At 62.5% G+C, this 20,186-nt stretch overlaps 1 protein-coding gene across 1 annotated transcript in view; it reads right to left on the bottom strand.

Moving 5' to 3' along the window:
- The window catches only part of ZNF423 (zinc finger protein 423), a 244,990-nt gene that overhangs the window by 180,694 nt on the left and 44,110 nt on the right, over positions 1–20,186 (bottom strand). The window contains exon 2 of the mRNA XM_080644591.1: positions 16,454–16,513. Within this exon, the coding sequence (XP_080500717.1) occupies positions 16,454–16,513 (60 nt within the window). The remainder of the gene's footprint in view (positions 1–16,453; positions 16,514–20,186) is intronic.

The raw sequence follows: 20,186 nt of genomic DNA, 5'->3' as shown, positions 1-20,186 counted from the left end.
ACGTCACACTGGGAGGCAGGGACCACTGGCTCCATTGTACAGATGAGGAAACTGAGGCTCAGAGAAGTCAAGGGACTGAGCCAGGGTCCCCGGCAAGGGGCAGACGTGGGATTCAAATGAATGAGCTGGCAGGCTCCACAGCCCGGTTCTTCACGGCTGGGCGATGGTGCCCTCGGAGACATTCAAACAACCTGGGGCGCCTCACCGTCGGGGACGCAGGGAAGGCCTGGGGAGGCGGCACTCGGAGCGGCCGAGGCCGCATGAGGCACACAGAGACGGGTGATCTCACGGATTCCCTCGGAGAGCTCGGAATTTCAAGTCACTCGTGGCTATGAACCTAGCTGATCCAACAGGTGGGGAGGCGGGTCGGAGAGGTTTTGCTGTCACCCACAACTGATAAACAAGGAGCGATCAGAGAGGGGCAGACACAGCCCAAGGTCACACAGCAAGTTCCCATCGAGTTAGGCCTAGTCCAGTGGTCGGCAAACTCATTAGTCAACAGAGCGGCAAACCGCGGCTCGCGAGCCGCAGTTTGCCGACCAATGGCCTCGTCCAAGCAGGCCTCATCCCTCACCCCAGAAGTAGCCAGATCTCAGTAAGGCCCGCCCGAAACGTGCCCCGGGCACCCCATTCTGGCGGGCACCGGGACACGGACGGGTTTCTCTGTAAGTTCACGCACCCTCCCGCCATGCCCGCACGCCCGCACGCCTGCACGCCTGCCTGTCAGCCCGCCGCTCTGCCCTCCGTCTTCTCTCGCTAATTAATTTGGATGGAGATGTCTTTCAAAGGAGACTTAGGCCGGTCCTCCCTGCTGCCTGTGAACCAATTTCATTACAACAGGAACCGTGTTGCCAAAATGAGAAATTCCCTCCTTTTCGGGCCTGTGCCCTTGAAGGCATCTTATTAGAAAAGACCATTTCTTAATTAACATTTTTGATCTTTAATCCATTACACGTCCCTTTAATCCTACGCGGGTGCGGCTGGCCCACTTCCGCGGGCTCGCGCACAGCGGGACGGCCGTGGACCGTCTGCGGCTCCTGGACGCCACCCTGGTCCGGCCGCGGGCACATTTCCTGAGTGGGAGCCGGGGAGGGGGCTCGGCGCAGACACCCCCCCCCGGTTGGGCCAGTCTGCAGACACGAGTTCATTTCATTAACCCCTGAACCCCATCTCTTCTCGCCCCAGAATCTTTCCAGCAAAGGAAGCAAGGCTGGTCTCCCCTCCCATCTGCAGAAATCTCAGGCAACGTGTCCCCCTCTGGAGGAAGAGCTGGTCCCAGCAAGGTCATAGCACCCCACTTTGGAAAGCTCTGGACCTCCCCCTCCTTCCTGAAAGACTTTGGGGGACCCTGCCTCTCCTGTGCTTCCTCCTACCTCCCTGACCTCCCAGCGTCTCCTCGATCTGCTTCATCCCTCCTCCCTCATCTCTCATCCCTCATCCCTTGTCCCTCCTCCCCCATCCCTCGTCCCTCCTCCCCCATCCCTCATCCCTCATCCCTCGTCCCTCCTCCCTCGTCCCTCGTCCCTCGTCCCTTGTCCCTGGTCCCTCCTCCCTGCCTCTGATGCACGCCTCCCTGGACCCGGACCTAAACTCCTTTGTTCTGTCTGGGCGCACTGGCTGGGGGGTGGGGGTGCCTCCGTCCAGCTCTGAGCGCCAACCACACACTCATGACACCCAGAGACACCCCAGTCCCAGCCTCCCCCCCATCACGGGGCCGTCCTCCGAGTGCCCACTGATGTCCAAGAGGCATCTCAAACTCACGGCCAAGGCCTGGCTCTGCAGCCTCACCACCGTTATCCGCACCCAACGCCCCCCTCTCCCCCGGGACCCCCATCCCATGAAGGGCACCTCCAGCTCCCCAGCTGCCCGGAGCCATCTGGTTCCTCTCCTTCTGTCAGTCCCAAAACCCAATCTGGAGACCAGTTCTGTTGGACCCACTTCTCAAAGAAGTTCTTTTTTTTTTTTTTTAGTATATATTTTTATCGATTTCAGAGAAGTAGAGAGAGAGAGAGAGAAACATCAGTGATGAGAGAGAATCATGGATGGGCTGCCTCCTGCACGCCCCCCACTGGGGATCAAGCCCACAACCCGGGCGTGTGCCCTGACAGGGAATCAAACCGTGACCTCCTGGTTCATAGGTCGATGCTCAACCCCTGAGCCACACCGGCCGGCCCAAAAGAAATTCTTGACCTGACCCCTTCTCACCTCCCGACCTTGGCCCCAGCCGCCATCATCTCTCCCCTGGATGAGCGCCTGGGGGGGCTTCCCCCCTGCCCACAGGGTCCCTCCGCTCCCCACTCTCCCAGCTTCCCTTTACTCGGGGTCAAACCCCCAGGGCCCACGAGGACACGAGACCCACGAAAGCTGCTGCCGCCTCCCCGCTCCTCCCTCACCTCCTGGGTCCTCCGGGGTCAATGTACTTCAGTGACACGGCTCACGCCTGCACGGCTCACTCCCTCTCTGCCCCGCCTCGACCCAGGCCTCTGTGCCCACCCCGCCACAGGGCCCTCTCCTCCCGCACCCTCCCTCTCTAACTGGCCACCCTGCTGGTCGCGTCCCAGGGTAAACATGTACGTATGTATCCGCTGACTCTGTCACCTCCCCCACCAGACTGCGTGCAGGGGCTCCGCTGGCTCTGTTCGCCACCAGGCACGGTGCCTGCACTTAGTAGGTGCTCAACAGCACTTGCGACTGACAGAAGGAGGCCTGTCGGGATCCCGTGGGCGGTGACTCGGGCTCACGGCCGTCACCGGCCATAGGGACAGGCCCTGCGACACCAGCGCTGAGGCCCAGCCAGCAGCAGCTGAGCAGGTGGCTAGACCTTCAGTAGAACTTCCCGGCCATGTGCATTCTGAGAGGCTGTCCATCCCCCCAAAAAAGGCAAGCCTCCAGCTGCACTATAATGACCTGCGATTGTGCTGTCGGCGGGGGGGGGGGGGGGGGGGGGGGGGCGGTGGCAATGCGGCTCCGCACACACCTGCTGTGTGACACCAGGCAGGACGCCTGGCCTCTCTGAGCAGCGTGACGATACCTGAGGTCAACGTGCTGCTTCAGGGGGTCAATGAGACAGTGAGGGGGGCGAGGGGCAGAGTGACAGCGAGAGGCGAGTTCTAGTCCCGCCCACTTACCCACTGGCTGCCCCCCATCTCTGCAGGAGCTGCAGACACACCCCAACTCAAGGCCAGGGTGGCCCGGCCCAGGGCAGTGGGCCCCCCGAGCCACCCACAGTGTGGAGCACGGCCCCGCCCAGGCTCTGGCCTTCCTCGAGGGGCAGATCCTAGGCAGCCGGGCCCAGGCCCCGGGGGTCCCCGCTCTGTGGCTTTGCAGGAGTCAGGGGCTCTGGCTGGAGTCCCAGGCTGGCCGCCTGTCTCTTCTTTGTCTCCACATTTGGGGAAGGCATTTCCTCCTGCCCGGGCCTGCGGGTCAGGTTTCCACCCAGATGGAAAGTCCCACCCAGGGGCCCCCAAAGGAGCGCTCACCATGGAAACTCCACAGGGCGCCCGCCAGACACAGGGCCAGTGGCCACTGGCGGGCCTTCCGCGGGCCGGGCCCACTGTCCTGCCCACCGGGTGGGGGAGGGCGCAGGAGGGGCTTGGCACAGGACAAGGTCATACGCATGCTCGGAGCAGAGGGGGAGCGTGGTGGGGTGCATTTAGGCATGTTATGTGTCTACGGAAAGACCCCGAAGGAGAAGCCCCGCCCTGAGCCCTCTCCACCTTTCGGAGCCTCGGTTTCCCAGGCTCTGCCCCTCCTGGCGGCTGGGTTGCACCCAGATAAAGCTAGCAGCGGCAAGAGCCCTGTCAACAGTGCACACGGGGCGGCGGCTGCTCATGGGTGACAGCCCTCAGGCCCACGCAGCCGAGAGGACAGACTACAGCCTGGACAGAGAAGGGGCGCAGTGGGCGAGCTCAAAACCTAAGGATGCAAACGGCTTCCCAAACTGTGTTCCAAGGCTCCATGAGTTGGGGGATAAGTGGTCCTCACAAAAAGGGGGTACTCTGCCCGGCCGGTGAGGTCAGTGGTTAAGCATCGACCTATGAACCAGGAGGGACACGGTTCGATTCCCGGTCAGGGCACATGCCTGGGTTGCGGGCTCTATACCCAATAGGGGGCGTGCAGGAGGCAGCCAATCATGATTCTCTCTCATCATTGGTGTTTCTAGCTCTCTCTCCCTTCCTCTATGAAATCAATAAAAATATGTTTGTTAAAAGGGGGGACTTTCTGCCCTAGGTGCTTTGGCTCAGTGGATAGAGCGTCGGCCTGCAGACTGAAGGGTCCCGGGTTCGATTCTGGTCAAGGGCATGTACCTGGGTTGCGGGCACATCCCCAGTAGGAGGTGTGCAGGAGGCAGCTGATCGATGTTTCTCTCTCATCGATGTTTCCAACTCTCTATCCCTCTCCCTTCCTCTCTGTAAAAAAGCAATAAAATAAAAAATAAAAAGGGGAGGACTTTCTGAGGTCTAAGACACGTGAAAAGCCTCCCAAGGTCCTGCGTGAAAGCAATGCATCCGCCTGCATCCCAGCAGGCACTCAGCAAACCTGGCCCGGGTGCAGCCGGCGAGGCCTGGTCGCTGCCCGGATCCCTCCCGGCCGCACTGCCTGTCACTCAGGCCTGGGTGTGCACGGAGGAGCCGGAGCGTGTTTCCTCAGTCAACGTAAGAGAGATGTCTGTGCATCGTGTGCCACGTTGTTGCTGAGACACGGCCTGCTGTTTGCTCAACGATGACTGAGGACGCGCAGTCAATTCCTCTGCACTGAGTGCCAGGCAGGACCCACGTTCCTCTGCCCCAAGCCCTGGAATCGGACAGAGCCGGCCGCGCTGCCCTCCATCCTGTTTCTCTTTTCGCCTAGGCTGCCAGGAAGCTCACCTGCATAGTGACCCAGACCTGAGGCTACTGACATTATTAGATGCCCAGTGCCACGTGGGCCACGTCGTCTTGGCTCATTAATAATCACCGGGGCTGGCATTTGGGGGGTGGAGGTGCCAGGCACCGTGCTGAACACGTGACATTTACGCTCTCACGTGCCCCTAGGACCATGGCACCAGGCAGGGCCTCGGCACCCCACTGTACAGACCAGCACGCGGCGTCCTGGCCAGGTGGAAAACTCCATCGAGTCCAACCTCACAGCTAAAGCAGCTAAGTCGCTGTGTATTCACTGCCCACTGTCTCCTCGCCTACAAGGTAGGACCTGGAGCATAGGTCACCTGCGTGTCCCTGTGGCCTGGCCCAGGACAAGGGACACCCGATAATTAGGTGATAAATTAGGTGATAAATTCAGGACTCAGACAAAAGTCTGTAACTCCAAAGCCCGTGTTCTAATGCCAGTCCTCTTAGTCCTTAGGGCTTGGTAACCCTAACTCTAGATCTAAGTTTATTTCTCGCACAATCGCGATGAATTAATTAAAAACCAGCCACTGCTCCCTGCCCGGCCTGGGCCTCGGTTCTGTGGGCCCCGTGCTCCGGCCACAAAGGCTCGGGGGCAGACACAGGGCCGCAGCGCAGATGGTGGAGCGTGTGGGGTCTGCAGGAGGGAGAGGTCAGCGGGACAGGGTCGTGTTCCCCCTCCTAGGGCGCCCGGGCAGACCTGGGCAGGACGGGCCTGGGCCGGGCCGGCCGGGAGCAGGCCCGGCGGGCTGGCCCGGCTCGCAGGAGCGGCCACTCTGGCCTGCGGGGCCAGCCCAGCGGGTGCGGGGGGAGATGCCCAGCCTGCTTCCTGCCCATGTGCGCTGGCCAGGAGCCCCACAGCCAGCACAGGAAATAACAGGGGCCCCCAGAGGCCGCCCAGGCAGGCCCCGCTCTGAGGCCGCCAGGGAGGGAAGGAGGCCATTGTCGGCCTTTGTTTCAGCTTCCCCAGCATTGCTGGGCTCCCAGAGGCCCCTGGGAGCTCACAGAGCCTCCCCCAACCACAGCTGTCCGGCCTCCCCCAGCCGGACACCGGGGACAGGCCCACCAGGCCCACGGCTCTTAAAGGGGCAGGTGCAGGGTGGAGATGCAGTCCTGTCCACGTTGGGGGTGGGGCGCCCTGGGCCAGAGCTGGCCAAGCAGAGAACAGACAGATGGGCGCTGGGGTCCACGTCTCACCCGGTCGGTCAGCCCAGCGCGGGGTCCCGCAGCAGGGGTGCGAATCTTTGGGTGGAAAAAATGTCTCAGGCCCTGAGGGTACAACAAAGAATCCAAAGACCACGGAGAGCAAGGAGGCCAGCTGGACGCCTTGGACAGCCGCCTGGGGGAGCACTGTCCTCCTGCTGGGAGACAGACACCCCAGGAGCAGGCCTCACTGCACATCTGCACGCCTAGGGGTGCAGAGGGTGTGTGGGGGGGGTGCGCATGTCCCTGATTGTACACACGCTCGTGAGTGTGTGCCTATGTGCACTGTGTATGTGTAGGCACCTGTGAGCACGTGCTGCTCACACAGTCCTCCCGCGGTATCCGCAGGAGATTGGTTCCGGGACCTGCAGGTACCAAATCCCACAGATGCCCAAGCCCTGGCATAAGATGGCGTGGCCCCTGCATGCGACCTGCATTTGCACAGCGGCAAGCAGGCCGGGCCTGCACATCACTTCATTCTCACGGGCTCAGCGTGGCGCGTGGCGTGTGGAGCGTGGAGTGTGGCGCGTGGAGCGTGACGCATGGCGCGTGGTACATGGCAAATTCAAGTTTTGCTTTTTCGAGCTTTCTGGTATTATTTTCCTGAATATTTTCAATCTGCAGTTGGTTAAATCCTTGGTGCGACACCCACAGATACAGAAAGCCAACTATACATGCACGTGTGCATGCACCTGTACGCACACTTGTGTTTGCATACATGTGTTGCATGTTTGCGCACGTGTGTGCATGTGTGGGGTGTGGGGGAACACATAGGTGAATGTCTGTATATGTACGTTGAGTGTATTATGGGGGAGTAAGTATACTCAAGTATATGTGTGTGTGTGCCCCGATGTGTGTGCGTGTGTATAGCAGGTAAGAGCACATGTGTGTAACTGTGTGCATGTGAATATGTGTGCACATGTGCTTATTTCTGTGAGCAAGTACATGTGTGTGCTGTGTGTGCACATGCATGCACACGCAGTGACTCGTCGGTGGTCATGGCACTGTCGAAGGGCACCCGGGCTTGTGCCCATCACCAGTCACTCCTTCCCACACGAGCCCTGGGGGCCGCTCCCGGGTGGTGAGTCACAGTGACAACCTGGTTGGGGTTCTCAGCACGTCGCCTTTGCCATTCCACAGGGACCCATGACATCTCCACGGAGGCCTGGTCCCGTGACTAAGCAACGACAGAGTGGGCCCAGACTCACACAAGACCGACCTGGTTCCAATCCCCCTCCGGCCCCGGTGAAACCGCGGCTGTGACGCCTGCACCGTCTCGGCCTCTGTGAGTGTCCGCGCCCGTCTGGGAGGCGGGAGCAGAACGCCTCCCACCTGCAGTTCAGGAGGCTCCAGGCGAGGAAGCGTCAGGCTGCGGTCCCGCCCGGCACCAGGACGCTCACTAGACGGGTACTGTTTCTATTGTGACTGCAGTGGCTGTAGTCACAGCGAGCAGGGAGGACGCAGCCGCGAGCAGAGCAGGCCCGGCCCTGCTCCAGAAGCTCGCGGGGCTGGCCGAACACTGAGCCAGCGGCAGACTTGCAGAAGCCGACGTGTCCCCTCCGTGCGGGGCTCGGAATCAGTGCGGGCTGCTAGCTACTACGGTGCCTCGCGTGGCAGCCAGCAGCCGACACAGCCGCCACAGCGAGGGGAGCGAGTGCTCAGTGCAGGCAGACGGAAGGCCTGGCTTAGCCAGGTGCGGCCTAGTACGCGAGTGTGTGATTGCGTGAGTGTGTGTATGAGTGTGTGTGTCCGCGTGAGTGTGAGAGTGTGTGCATGAGTGTGTGTGTGCGAGTGTGAGTGTGTGAGTCTGTGCATGAGTGTGTGTGCACGTGTGAGTGTGTGTGCGTTTGTGTGTGCATGTGTCTGTGAGTGTCTGTGCGTAAGCATGAGTGTGTGTGTGCATGAATGTGCGTGTGTGTGAGTGTGTGTGAGTGTGTGCATGAGTGTGTGTGTGATTGCGTGAGTGTGTGTATGAGTGCGTGTGTGCACATGAGTGTGTGCGTGAGTGTGTGTGCGTGAGTGCATGAGTGTGGGTGTGTGAGTGTGTGTGTGCATGAGTGTGTGTGCACGTGTGAGTGTGTGCGTAAGCATGAGTGTGTGTGTGCATGAATGTGCGTGTGTGTGTGTGAGTGTGTGCATGAGTGTGTGTGTGATTGCGTGAGTGTGTGTATGAGTGCATGTGTGCACGTGAGTGTGTGCATGAGTGCATGAGGGTGGGTGTGTGAGTGTGTGCATGAGTGTGAGTGTGTGTGCGTGAGTGTGTGTGTGTATGCATGAGTGTGTGCGTGCATGAGTGTGCGTGTGCATGTGTGCGTGTGTGTGCATGTGTGTGCATGAGTGTGTGTGCATGAGTGTGTGTGAGTGTGTGTGTATGAGTGTGTGCGTGAATGTGTGCGTGAGTGTGTGTGTGAGTGTGTGAGTGCGTGTGTGTGTGCATGAGTGTGTGTGTGTGCGTGAGTGTGTGTGTGTGTGAGTGTGTGTGTACGCATGCATACACCACACCTGCCTCAAGGATTTTCAGAGAATGTCAGCTGAGCTGACAGCAGCCTCCAACAGGACATTGGCTGCCGCAGCGTGGACCATACCCAACCCAGGAGCTGGGCCCTGCAGAGCGCCCGCCCAGGAAGCCAGGGCCAGCCAGGCAACACGATAGGCCTGACCTTGGCCATTTCCTCCTGGGCGCTGACCTGAGGCTGCAGTCTGAGTGAGGCCCCGCCCAGGAAGGAGCCTGATCCTATGACAGCCTCGGGGCCTCGGCCTTGCAGAGCAGACCCTGCCCACCACCCCCCCCCAGCCTTGTCCACCTGGGAAATGGGCCGCGCCCCGCCCAGCAGGTCAGCATGAGTGAGGGTGGCCCCCTGAGGCCTCCGTCCCACCCCACCCTGCAACAGGGTGAAGACGACAGTGCCCGCCCGCGGGGCGATGCTCAGAGGCTGCCAGCTAAGACAGGGGAAGGAGGGGCCGTTCGACCCTTGGTCACTGCACAGACCCAGCCTCAGAGCCCAGCTCCGATCCAAGTGCCCCCGACGCGGGATCAGTATCAGGAATAAACCTGCGGAGCACCCGGCGCCGCCCACGTGCAGTCCCTCCTGCCATCCCCACAGCGGCCCCGGAAGCAGGGTGGTTACCCCTAGCTCCAAGAAGGAAGCACAGAGAGGTCAGGGCCTTACACAGAGCCACACAGCTAGTAAGTGTCTCCACTTCGAAGTGAACGAGGATCTGGCCCTGACCCGCCGAGGGCCAATACGGACAAAGGGGCAGAGGTGACGGTCTCCACCTTGGCAGGCCCTGGAGCTACCAAGCCGGGCGAGGCTCGGGCAGCACAGGGGATCAGGCGTGGTCACTGCCTGAGGAGGAGCCGAGCAGCAGGGACCTGGGCCCGCACAGAAGGAAGGTCATGGCCGAGCAGGGGGCAGGGAGGGCGGTCAGCGCCAGCCCGCGGCCCAAACGAAGGCACAAGGACGTGGCGGGACTCCCACGTGCACTTCCCGGGGGAGGTGCTGTCTCGGCTGAGCGGCCAGGGATGCGCTCCACGGACAGAGGGGCCGCACATTGGACGCCAAGGGGAGCGGCAAGGGGCTTCCCGCGTCCAGCCTTCCAGGCCCGCCGCGCAGGGCTCCGTGCGAGCAGCGGCAGCTCCTGTGGCTCTGTTAGACAGGCAGACTATCGCCATCGCGCCCCCCACCCCCGCACCCCGACCCTCAAAGCCACAATCCTCCCTTTAACAAGACCGCCAGAGCAGAGCTGCACGCACGTCTGATTTTTTTAAATATATTTTATTGATTTTTTACAGAGAGGAAGAGAGAGAGATAGAGTTAGAAACATCGATGAGAGAGAAACATCGATCAGCTGCCTCCTGCACACCTCCTACTGGGGATGTGCCCGCAACCAAGGTACATGCCCTTGACCGGAATCGAACCTGGGACCTTTCAGTCCGCAGGCCGACGCTCTATCCACTGAGCCAAACCGGTTAGGGCAGTGGTCGGCAAACTGTGGCTCGCGAGCCACATGCGGCTCTTTGGCCCCTTGAGTGTGGCTCTTCCACACAATACCACGGCCTGGGCGAGTCTATTTTGAAGAAGTGGCGTTAGAAGAAGTTTACGTTTTAAAAATTTGGCTCTCCAGCCCTAACCGGTTTGGCGCAGTGGACAGAGCGTCGGCCTGCGGACTGAAGGGTCCCAGGTTTGATTCCGGTCAAGGGCATATACCTTGGTTGCGGGCACATCCTCAGTAGGAAGTGTGCAGGAGGCAGCTGATTGATGTTTCTCTCTCATCGATGTTTCTAACTCTCTATCCCTCTCCCTTCCTCTCTGTAAAAAATCAATAAAATATATTAAAAAAAAAAATTGTCTCTCCAAATAAATTTCAATCGTCATCCTGTTGCTATTTGGCTCTGTGGACGAATGAGTTTGCCGACCACTGGGTGAGGGCGTGATTTTGAGCAGACCTGCTGTAAACCACACGTGAGCAACACAAGTGGGCCTCCCTCCCCAAAACCACAGGGACACTGTCACATCGCACCCTCACGCACATGCACACACACGCACGCATGCCTGTGGCCCCAGTTTACAGCCAGGCTTCATTACCAAAGACCTGCTGGTCTCCCCACCCCCCACGGGGTCCTCAGGCCTGAGGGAGCGGTGACACCAGGAGACCTTGTCCTGGCCTCAGGGAGTACCCCTTAGGAGGAAGTAGGACCAGCCCTCCCTCTTTTGTTTATTTAATTGATTTTAGAGAGAGGAAGGAGGGGGGGAGAGAGAGAGAGAGAGAAACATCGATCGGTTGCCTCCTGCGTGTGCCCAGACGGAGGATCAAACCTGCCAGCCGGGAATGTGCCGTGACCAAGAATCGAGCCGCTGCCTCTTAGCACATGGGAAGACACCCAACCCGCTGAGCCACACCGGCCAGGGCCAGCCCTCCCTCTTTACTGACACCCCGGAAAGCCCAGGCGCCCCAGGAGGGGCGGACGGGGAGGGGACACAGGGCTCGCTGGGGTGAACGAACAGCCCCAAGTCACCGGGCTGGCAGCAGGCGACCTCCGTGCACAGAGCAGGGTGGGATGGCAGAGCAGCCCTGGGCACCGGCTGCGGGTATGAGACAAATGGCCCCGAGTCCCTGCCCCGGAGGCACCCCAAGTCCACAAGAGAGGCGAACATCAGCCAGCCAGCCCCACCCCCAGACGTGGAACCAGCAGCCAGGCCAGGGGGCAGGGAAACGGAGTCAGAGGAGAGACGCCACGCACGCTGCTCCACACACGCCCCGGCCGCCGGCACACACGTGCGCAGGACAGACACGACACCGGAAGTGACACGGGGCGCCCGGCAGGGCCCCTGGCCGGTCGAGGGCCAGAGGAAAGGGTGGGCAGGAAATGCCACATCCCCCAAGTCAGCCCGGGCCCAGGATGCCTGGGGGAGGGGCATAGAGGCCCCCCGGGGAAGGACCGGGGCTGGGCATCTGGGCGCACGCACACACGCACACCAGGGCACCCCCTGCGCCAGGGCACAGGCGCCCTGCCTCGCGGACTGCTCACCATGGTAACGGAGCGGCCCCCTCTGAGCGCCACCACCACCTGGAGGGTTCTGAGGCCTCCGGGGCCGGGGAGGCGGCTCTAACAAAGGCGCAGCCCGGGCCGGCCTGGCCGGGGGGCCGCGAGCAGACCCGCAGGCGCATGCCCGCCACGCTCCCCCGGTGAGCGCGGGGCCACCGCGTCTGCCTGCCCAGCCTGCCTGGCTCCACTCGGCTCACTTCCCCGCAGAGGCCCGGCCCAGCTAATGAGAGACGCCCAGCTGGCCCCTGGAAGGCGCAGCTCCTAAGTCTTTCAGACACGGGGACATTCTACCTCCGCTCGGGACCTTCCTGCTCCTTTAAAACGACCCCTGGTCCTCGTCAAGGAAAACACCTGGGTTGGGGTTCAAGCATGAGAGGTGGACAGCACAGCCTGGGCCGCTTCTGGCCTTGGCCACGGGATGGTGGGGCCAGGGGCCAGGTGGGCGACCACTCAGGAAGAAACTGAAGTGAGGGACTGGGGGGTGGGCGGTGGGCAGGCAAGAGGGGGGGACAGGCTCCCCAGCCCTGATTTCAGGATTGAAAGGTGCGGGGGGGGGGGGGGGCCAGGAAACCTCCAGGAGAAAGACCGCCTGCACCACTGTCACTCACAGCGTTAGGGGATGAATGCCCACCCGCCAGGGACAGGGGCAGCTACCGAGACCCCCCAGATGGCAGCCAGATCGGTGGGCGCAGGGGTCACATGGAGGTCAGGCCTCAGGGGGCTCGGCGAAGGCACCGGCATCCCCCAGACCCCTCGGTGGAAGGAAGGTTGGCTCACACGGACGGAGCTGGGAAAGGGGCCGAGAGGAACGTGAGCAGCAGGCATGGAGGAGAAGCGGCTGAAATAATAAATCCATGCGCTGAGCAAACACACGGGCGGGGAGGCCGCTCCGAGAGGTCGCGACGTGGAGGCTCGACGGCTGAGGGGGCGGGGGGGCGGGGAGGGGGGGGGACGGGGAGGGGAGCAGGCTGTGCTGTTTCCTTCCCTGCATGTCCCAAACGTGGGGGCTACAGGGTGAGGGGCTGCCCTGTTGTCAGGAGTGGGACACAGAGCGCTCTCCCTATCCCTCTCCTCGCCCAGAACCTGCAGAGAAGGGACCTGAAAGGCCCCCAGGACACCTGGTCCCCAGATGCCTCCCCGCGCCCCCAGCAGGTAGGTGCAAAGTCTGCGGGCCTGATGCCAGCCTCCCTCTGCAGCCCGCACCCCTGCCCAACAGTCACAGCAGGGCGCGGGGCGGCGCTGGGCTCGGGCAAGAGGGCCTGCGGAGGGCCTGGCCCACATGCTCTCCAGCCTTTGAAGATGGGAAACGGGGACATGAGCCCCCAAAACACGCACCCCTCCTCCTTCCGGGATGCAAACCAGGCCTCCGGGCCTAGCTAGACGCTTCCCCCTGACCCGGGGAGCCTGGACCTAGAGCTGACCCCTCCCCCAGCCTCTGGGTCCCCTCGAAAATGAAGAGCCTGGACCCCCTCCTCACAGGCAGGTCCGCCCTTGGTGGTTTAGGTGCTCCATTCCTGCGGGAGCTGCCTGGGTTCACGGCCCGGCTCGGCCGCTTCCGGGGGGCGGGGTGGCCTCGACGCAAGCCACCAGCATGCCTGTGCCTCGGTGTCTGTGTGTGAGCAGCCGGAGCAGAGGCCTGGCTCCTGGGAACAGCTCCGCAGTGGGAAGGAAGGTTCCGTTAACCAGGACGACGAGACCTGTCACATGGCAGAAAGGCCTCACCCGCCGATCACACCAGTGAGGCCTCGGGCTGCTGGGCCATTGCAAGCGGCTGATCGGCTCGGCTGTTTCTCCCCACCCCCTGGCGTGGCTGTCACTGCACCAGAAATCAGCCTGGCTAACCTGCCCTGGCCCGACCCTGAGCATTTGTTAACCAAGCAACCGGTTCACATCTCCGGACCCTCCTCCGCTGCATCCCAGGCTGGGTCCAGAGCGGCCATGTTGGAAGGAAGCCCAACCTGGCCCCAAACACCACCTCCACCCCGGGCTGCCAGGGCCCCCACCCCGGGGAGCCGCCCCGCGCCTACCGCTCTGCACCCCCCTGCGCAATGCTCTCGGCCCACGCTGCTCAACTCACCCCCGCATTCCTTTGATCCGAGGAGCCAGAGACCCTCTGTGGCCACCTCGGATCCTGTGCGGCCAGGGGGCTCCCCGGGGCCGCCATCATGCCGCGGCTTCCCGCCTGCTCAGCTGCCCGCCTCCCAGTGCCGGCGCTGCAGAGGTTAAACCCGGGATCTGGCTGCAGGGGGACTTGGGTTCGAGCCCCTGCCTCCCAGCGCGCTGGCTAGGACCGTGGGTGCGCTACTGTACTGCTCCCAGCCTCCCTCTTCCTCCCCCAAATGAGGCTGGCAATTCCCAGCAGCAGCACCAAGGGTGGCCCCAGTGCGGGGAGGGCGGCTTTGCTCCCCCATAATCGGCCTTGGCACCTGCCCCCATTTTCTGATGCAGCCAAGTGACGTTTTCTCCCCATGATGGAAAGCATTACGCGAAAGCAGCTTCAACCAGGCCTTGGGCCCGGCCTCCAGCACGTGGCTGCCCGGAACCCGCCCAGGGAGGGAGCCTGAGGGGTGCTCCCAGCAGCGCCCACCCGCCCGCCTCCTGGGGTTGGTGCGCTGGCCCGGGGCAAGGCCGTCGTCAACTCTCTGCTCCACGCCTGGCACCTACCAAGAAATGCTCAATAAAGGTGGCATCGCCCGCGTCCAGGGCTGCCTCCCAGCCTGCACCTGCCACCCCGGCTCCCAGCACCTCCCAAGCGCCATGCTCAGGGAACACAGGGGACTTGGCCAGCCCGGCCCAACAGAACCGGGAAGGACCGCTGATCCCGCCCCCGACGGAAAGCTCATCAGCATGGACCTCAGGAAGCAGCCACCCACTCCCGGGCTGCGGGTGATCCAGCGCCCGCCGCTCGCCCTCCCTTGCCCGTCTCCCAGCAAAAAACCCAAAGCCGACTGGCACGGCAGAGCCCCCAGCAGCTCCCCTGACACACGCGGGCAGGGCACGCTCAGATCCGGGCGGGAAGGGCCAGCCCCAGGGGCTCCGCCGTCCGAGCTCCCAGAGAGGCCCCAAGGCCGCTGTTCCACCAGGGACTCAGGGTCCCCTCAGCCCCCGGCATCACCCCTGCCTTCTGCAGACCAGTGACACCTCCCCACCTGAGGGTGCAGCCCCGCCGCTGACGCACCCTGGACAGGGCTCGCGCCCGCACAGCCCCGACGCCCTCCTCCACCCCTGCCGGGCCCGCCGGTCCCCAGCACCTCGGCACAGCCGGGAGAGCAGCTTCGGGGAGCGGGGCCTTGTATGCACCCCAGCAGGCTGGCGCTCTCCTGGTTCGGGGGTTGGGAGCACAGCGGGGTCCCTCTTCCGAACTGGCGGCAAGCACCCCACGTGGCACCTCACATCGGGCAGGACGCCCGGATGACACGTGGATTCTGACAGTCTCATTCCCACCACGGGGAGTGCATCTCCTCACACAGGGCACCGGACAGGGCTGGCCAGGACTCCACACCAGACTCCCCTCCTGAGAATCTGAGCACCCCACCCACGTGGCTTCAGACGAGACCCTGGGACACCGGTCAGCAAGGGCCAGGCACCTGCAGACACAGCCGTGCCCACACCTGGGTCAGCAGGACCCGCCAGGACCCGCAGGCTCTCCCAGCAGCGCCCGGACCCTGCGGGGAAGAGTCCTGGGCCGGGTGTCCAGGGATCTGGGTTCAAGTGTCGCTCCCCGTGCCCCTCTGTCCCAGGCATACCAGCGTTTCCCAGCGTCAGCCGCCTGTGGCCACCCTCACAGCTCGGCCCAGCCCGGCCTGAGTGCTGCGACTTCACACTGTGCCACTCCATTCTCTCACCGGCGGGACCCCAGCCTCATCTGAAGTCACAAATGACCGTAAAACCACAAATGCGATGCGTAGCCATCGAGTTAACGTCCGTACGCCTGACGCCCAACCGCACGCCTACGGAAGTGCTGAGCCCGAGCGAATCCCTCTCCCTGCCTCACTGTCCACAGCTGAAGGGGGAAGTTTGGACTAACAGACTCCTCGGGCCCAAGCTTCCACCAGACGGAACTGGCCCCAGCTCCCCCATGGGGCCGGAGCCAGCGGCCCAGGGTCCTGGGACAGGGGACAGGCAGGAGAGCCCGGCCCTGCCGGACAGGGAGCCAGGGTCCGCTGGATGCTGAGCAAACCCGAGAGCCGCCACCCAGAAGCTTCCGAGGACCCCAAACCAGTTCCAAATGACAGGACTTCCCCGTTAGAGAAACCTCCTGCATCCACCTGTTTTCATAGTGGGGGAAACTGAGGCACGGCGGAGCATAGGCGAGGGCCGATCTGCGCTGAAAACCCTAGCCCCTGACTGCCACACACCCCATCACCCCGCAATGGCCACGCACCCCAGCAGTCTGGGCTTCCCCGATGGCCCCCCTGGAGGCGTGGACCCAAGCCAGCCCCCTCCGGGAGGGGGAGCCTCGGGGTGCTGACTTCCCTGGCGCTGCATGTCCTATGAGAGCGGCTTCTCAGTAGTTAGACGGGAATGAGGGGCAGCAGCGCCGTAGCACGAGCTTCAAAGCCCGAGCCGTGGGGACACCGTGGCCCATCAGGACGTGCCCGCGAGGAGAAAATGTGGCGGGAAACCCAGGCATGTTAGTCTCCGGTGTAACAGGTTTCGTTGACCTTATTCCCAGGAACTGCTGGGAAACCGTGCTGCCCGGGGTCGTCTGGACCGGAGGCGGACGATGGCCATAACCAGCCGGGTGGCTTTCCCAGTTCCCCAGCCGGTCCCCCGGGGGGTCCCCATGACCCGCCCCCCGTCCCAGGGCGCTTACCTGAGGCTGTCACGGAGGAATCCCAGGCCAGCGAGAAGTCCGAGGCCTCCCCCTCTTCGACTGAAAGAGAACAGAGATGGGCCGTGAATTCTGAGGCGGCAGAAACGGGTCATCGCGGTGGGGCACGGAGAGGCAGAGAAACCATTCGGGGGGTCCCTGTGACACCGTGGTCGGGGGGAGGGGTAAAGTCTACAAAGGGGACTGTACTGGCTTCACGGAGGCAAAATAATCAGCATCCGGGAGAGTAGCAAGTAAGGGCTGTGTCCATCCCTGTGCCCCTGGCAGACATCACCAATCAATCCCAGCTCTGTCTCGAATCGGATGCGGCTGCGGATTCTTCCTCCCCTATCTAATAGAGGGAGACTCAGATACCCCCCCGCCCCGCCCAATCTGCAGACAGCAGCCTCCTTACACCACCACCAGATGTGGCAGCTTTCACCATTATCCCAAGAAATACACAAGGGCCCTCTCACAGGCTGGTGAAGCGCGGGGTGCTGTTCTCCACCCTGAGACCGGACCCCCAAACAGACCCCAGGGCAAGCTGAGGTCAACTCTCGTGAGGCCAGCAGTCATGAGCCGGTGACATCAGAAAGCAGCTCAGGTTTCCACGCCACCCCAGGGCCCACAGAGCCAGGCTGGACAGGGACGGGGCGTCCCCACCACCCCACACCCCAGCGAGGGAGGCCAGGCAGGTGGGGACGAGGCCATGTGCAGGGAGAACACGGGGGAACTCTGTACAGCATCACAGGGCTCCTGTCCTGGAATGAATCCCAGCGGGGCAGGTAATGAGATGCAAGCTGGCTCACGGGCTTCGTACAAAGGAACGCGTTGAAGCCCAAAGTGTGCATGCGTGGCATTTTCCAGACTCGAAGGCCTGCTCTGAAGCCGCACACGCGAGCAGGCCGAAGCCAACACGGCACAACTGTGAGCCGGGTGGGCCCAGGAGCTCTGCGGGCACTGACAGGCCTGGGGGTGGGCGGCGGGGACGAGCCTGAGGTCTAACAGCAGCAAGTCCACGCGCCTGTGGGCCAAAACTCAAGACCCTCTGAGTCGCGGGCTCCGTAAAGGATTAAGATCCAGCATCTTTTCCTTTTTGCATGTTTCTGAGCGAAGTAACCCACGTGCGGTAGAAAGCCAGCAAACACGTGTGAGCTCCAATGAGGACACCCAGAGCGCAACTGTTTCTGCGTTCAAATACATTGTTGCAACTTCCCGCGGCTGTAACGAGGCGTGTACCTGAACCACACGGCCTGTCCTGGAACTGGTTTCTAACAGCAGCACAGCGCGAACGCCTTTCACAGCACCAACGGGGACGGACACTCGTGATGAACCGCGGCCTCGGCCCGCTCACCGGGGCTCCAGGACTGATGGAACCGATGCCCTGCTGTTGGGCACAGAGGCCGCATCCACCCGTGTAACATCCACGCACATCACACGTGGCACAGCCTTGCCAGGGATTGCTCTTAGATTAAGTTCCCAGAAGCCGGCTTGCGGGACAAAGCGGGTGCCCGTTTGTAGGCTTTGGAGACCAACTGCCAACCTGTGTTTGACCGGTTCCACCTTAATAAGCACTGGGTACCTCCGGGCGAACGCCGACGCTGAGCGAGGTGCGATGGAGAGATGAGAACAGCGACTCTGACCTTGATTTTCAGCGATTAGACTGTGAATTTATAGTGACAAGTACTGCTGTGCCCCTCCAGGACGAGCACATTATAGGAGCTCAGTGAGTGAGTGAATGAATGAATGAATGAATGAACGAACGAACTGATGGACCGATGGATGGATGAATGAAGGAGCAAACATTCTACTTCATGTTGGAGGATGCAAAATTAATTTAATCTCAGAGCGAGGCGGAGACGAGTGGCAACAGTAAGGACCAGGGAGCGCACAGGAGCCAGTGCGGGTGGCAGGCAGGCCCCTGGACACCGGGACCACCCGCCACCCACAGCCCGGAGCTCAGAGGTGGGCCTTTCCGTCCACAGGCCCGGACCCTGAGAAGGCTCGGGGAGAGGGGACCAGCACAGAGCAGGGGAGTCTCTACTTCAACCACAGATCCGGTTCTGAGCTCCTTTGACACTGACGTGGAAACCTCACTTCAGGAAGCACGGCCATCGAGGCTGCAAATCTTAAAAGTCTGCAGGCCCCTTTTCTAATGTGAATTCCCTGCTCCGAGATGAAGCTCAGGAGAAGCAACTCAAACTGCATGACCTCAGCAAGGAAAGGGAAGGCAGGGGCAGTCTGATGCGGCCCCACTGGCCCAGCCCGGCCCGGCCCAGACCAGCCCAGCCCAGCCCAGGCTGGCCCAGCCCTGCCCGACCCCACTTCGGATTCTGCCCGTGGAAAAACCCAGACTCAGGCCCAGGCCTTCAAGCTTCTAACCCAAGCCCCCAGGGTCAGCCTGACCACTGGCTACAGAGCCACCTTTTCCCCTGGTTAAGGGCTCGGGCTCACCTCCTCCAAGAAGCTCTCCCTGACCCCCCGGGGACGGACTGAACCTAGCCTCTGCAGCAGGGTGTCGTCAGAGCAAGATGCCTCGGGATCCAATCCCAATCCCCTTGGTTTGCTGTGTGACCTCTGCAAATCAGGGAACCTCTCTGTGCACAGCGGCCCTGCCAGGTAGCTCTGAGAACAAAATGAGAAGGGGCTTAAAGGTACAGTCCAGAGCCTGATACCCAGATGCCTGGCAAAGGGAAGCCACGAGCTACAGCCCTCAGGCCCTTAAAGGAGACCGCCCCCTTTCCTCCCACCCAGCAGATCAGCTGGCCCACAGCAGTGACACGGGAAACAGCCATCCCTCTCGCTCTCCACACACGTGTCACGTGTATGAGTAACCCTCCCCATGGCCCCACACAGGGGTCGGAAGATGGGCCCATGTCACGGATGGGGACAGCAGGGCCTAAATGGACGTTTCCGGGGGGCTAAACCGTGACTCACAGGAGCCGGGGGAGGCAGAGCCCGGGCTGCAGCCGAGTGGGCACAGCTCCAAGGCTCACGGCTGCCCCCACCCAACCTGCTCTCCCAGCGGACGCCGGACACGCAGGCATGGACGGCAGCTCCTGGGGCCTTCGGGACCGAGAAGCCACGGCGGATGGGGGGCTAGGGTGGAAAGGACCCGCTTCGGAGCCCCGCAGAGAGGGGTCTGCGAGGTCTGCCTTAAGGTCCGCGCTGGGCGTGCAAGCCTCAGGCACCCCCCCCTCCCTCCCGCCCGCTGTGTGACGCAGGGCACCGTGCTCCCCTCTCAGAGGCCTGGTCCCGCGTGGACGACGTGGGGACCACAGAATTCCCCTTTGTTTCCAAGACAAATTGAGAGACCGCCGCCAAGCGCCGGGCCCGCGCCTGGCCCACCGGAGACACGAAACAGGGTGACCCTGGCCGCGCCCAGCGAACTCGCTAGGGGCTGGGATGTTTCCTGAAAACGCCCCTCTGGGGACCCCCAGGCTGCCCTCCTGCTGAGTCCCGGCTCCCCCCGAGGTTCATCTCCGCGTTCCCATGCGCATTTCATCTCGCGCAGCCACGCCTGGACGGCTTGGTCACCAGGGCGCGCGGCAGATCCCCGAGACTTGACCACAGCACCAGGCTCCCACGTCCTGCCTCGGTGGCAACACCGGGTGGCGGCCCCCAGCTGCCCCGCTCTGGCAGAGGCGGCGAAGCCGGGGCAGACGTGGCGTGGCCCCCACGATGTCCCACACCGAGCAGCGGGGGCGTGACGCGCTGCGCGGGGCCGGGGGCGGGG

The sequence above is a fragment of the Plecotus auritus genome (assembly GCF_963455305.1).
Source record: "Plecotus auritus genome assembly, chromosome: 10".
Classification (NCBI taxonomy): Eukaryota; Metazoa; Chordata; class Mammalia; order Chiroptera; family Vespertilionidae; genus Plecotus; species Plecotus auritus.
The sequence above is the reverse complement of the archived record's forward strand: the minus strand, read 5'-3'. Positions and strand labels throughout refer to the sequence as shown.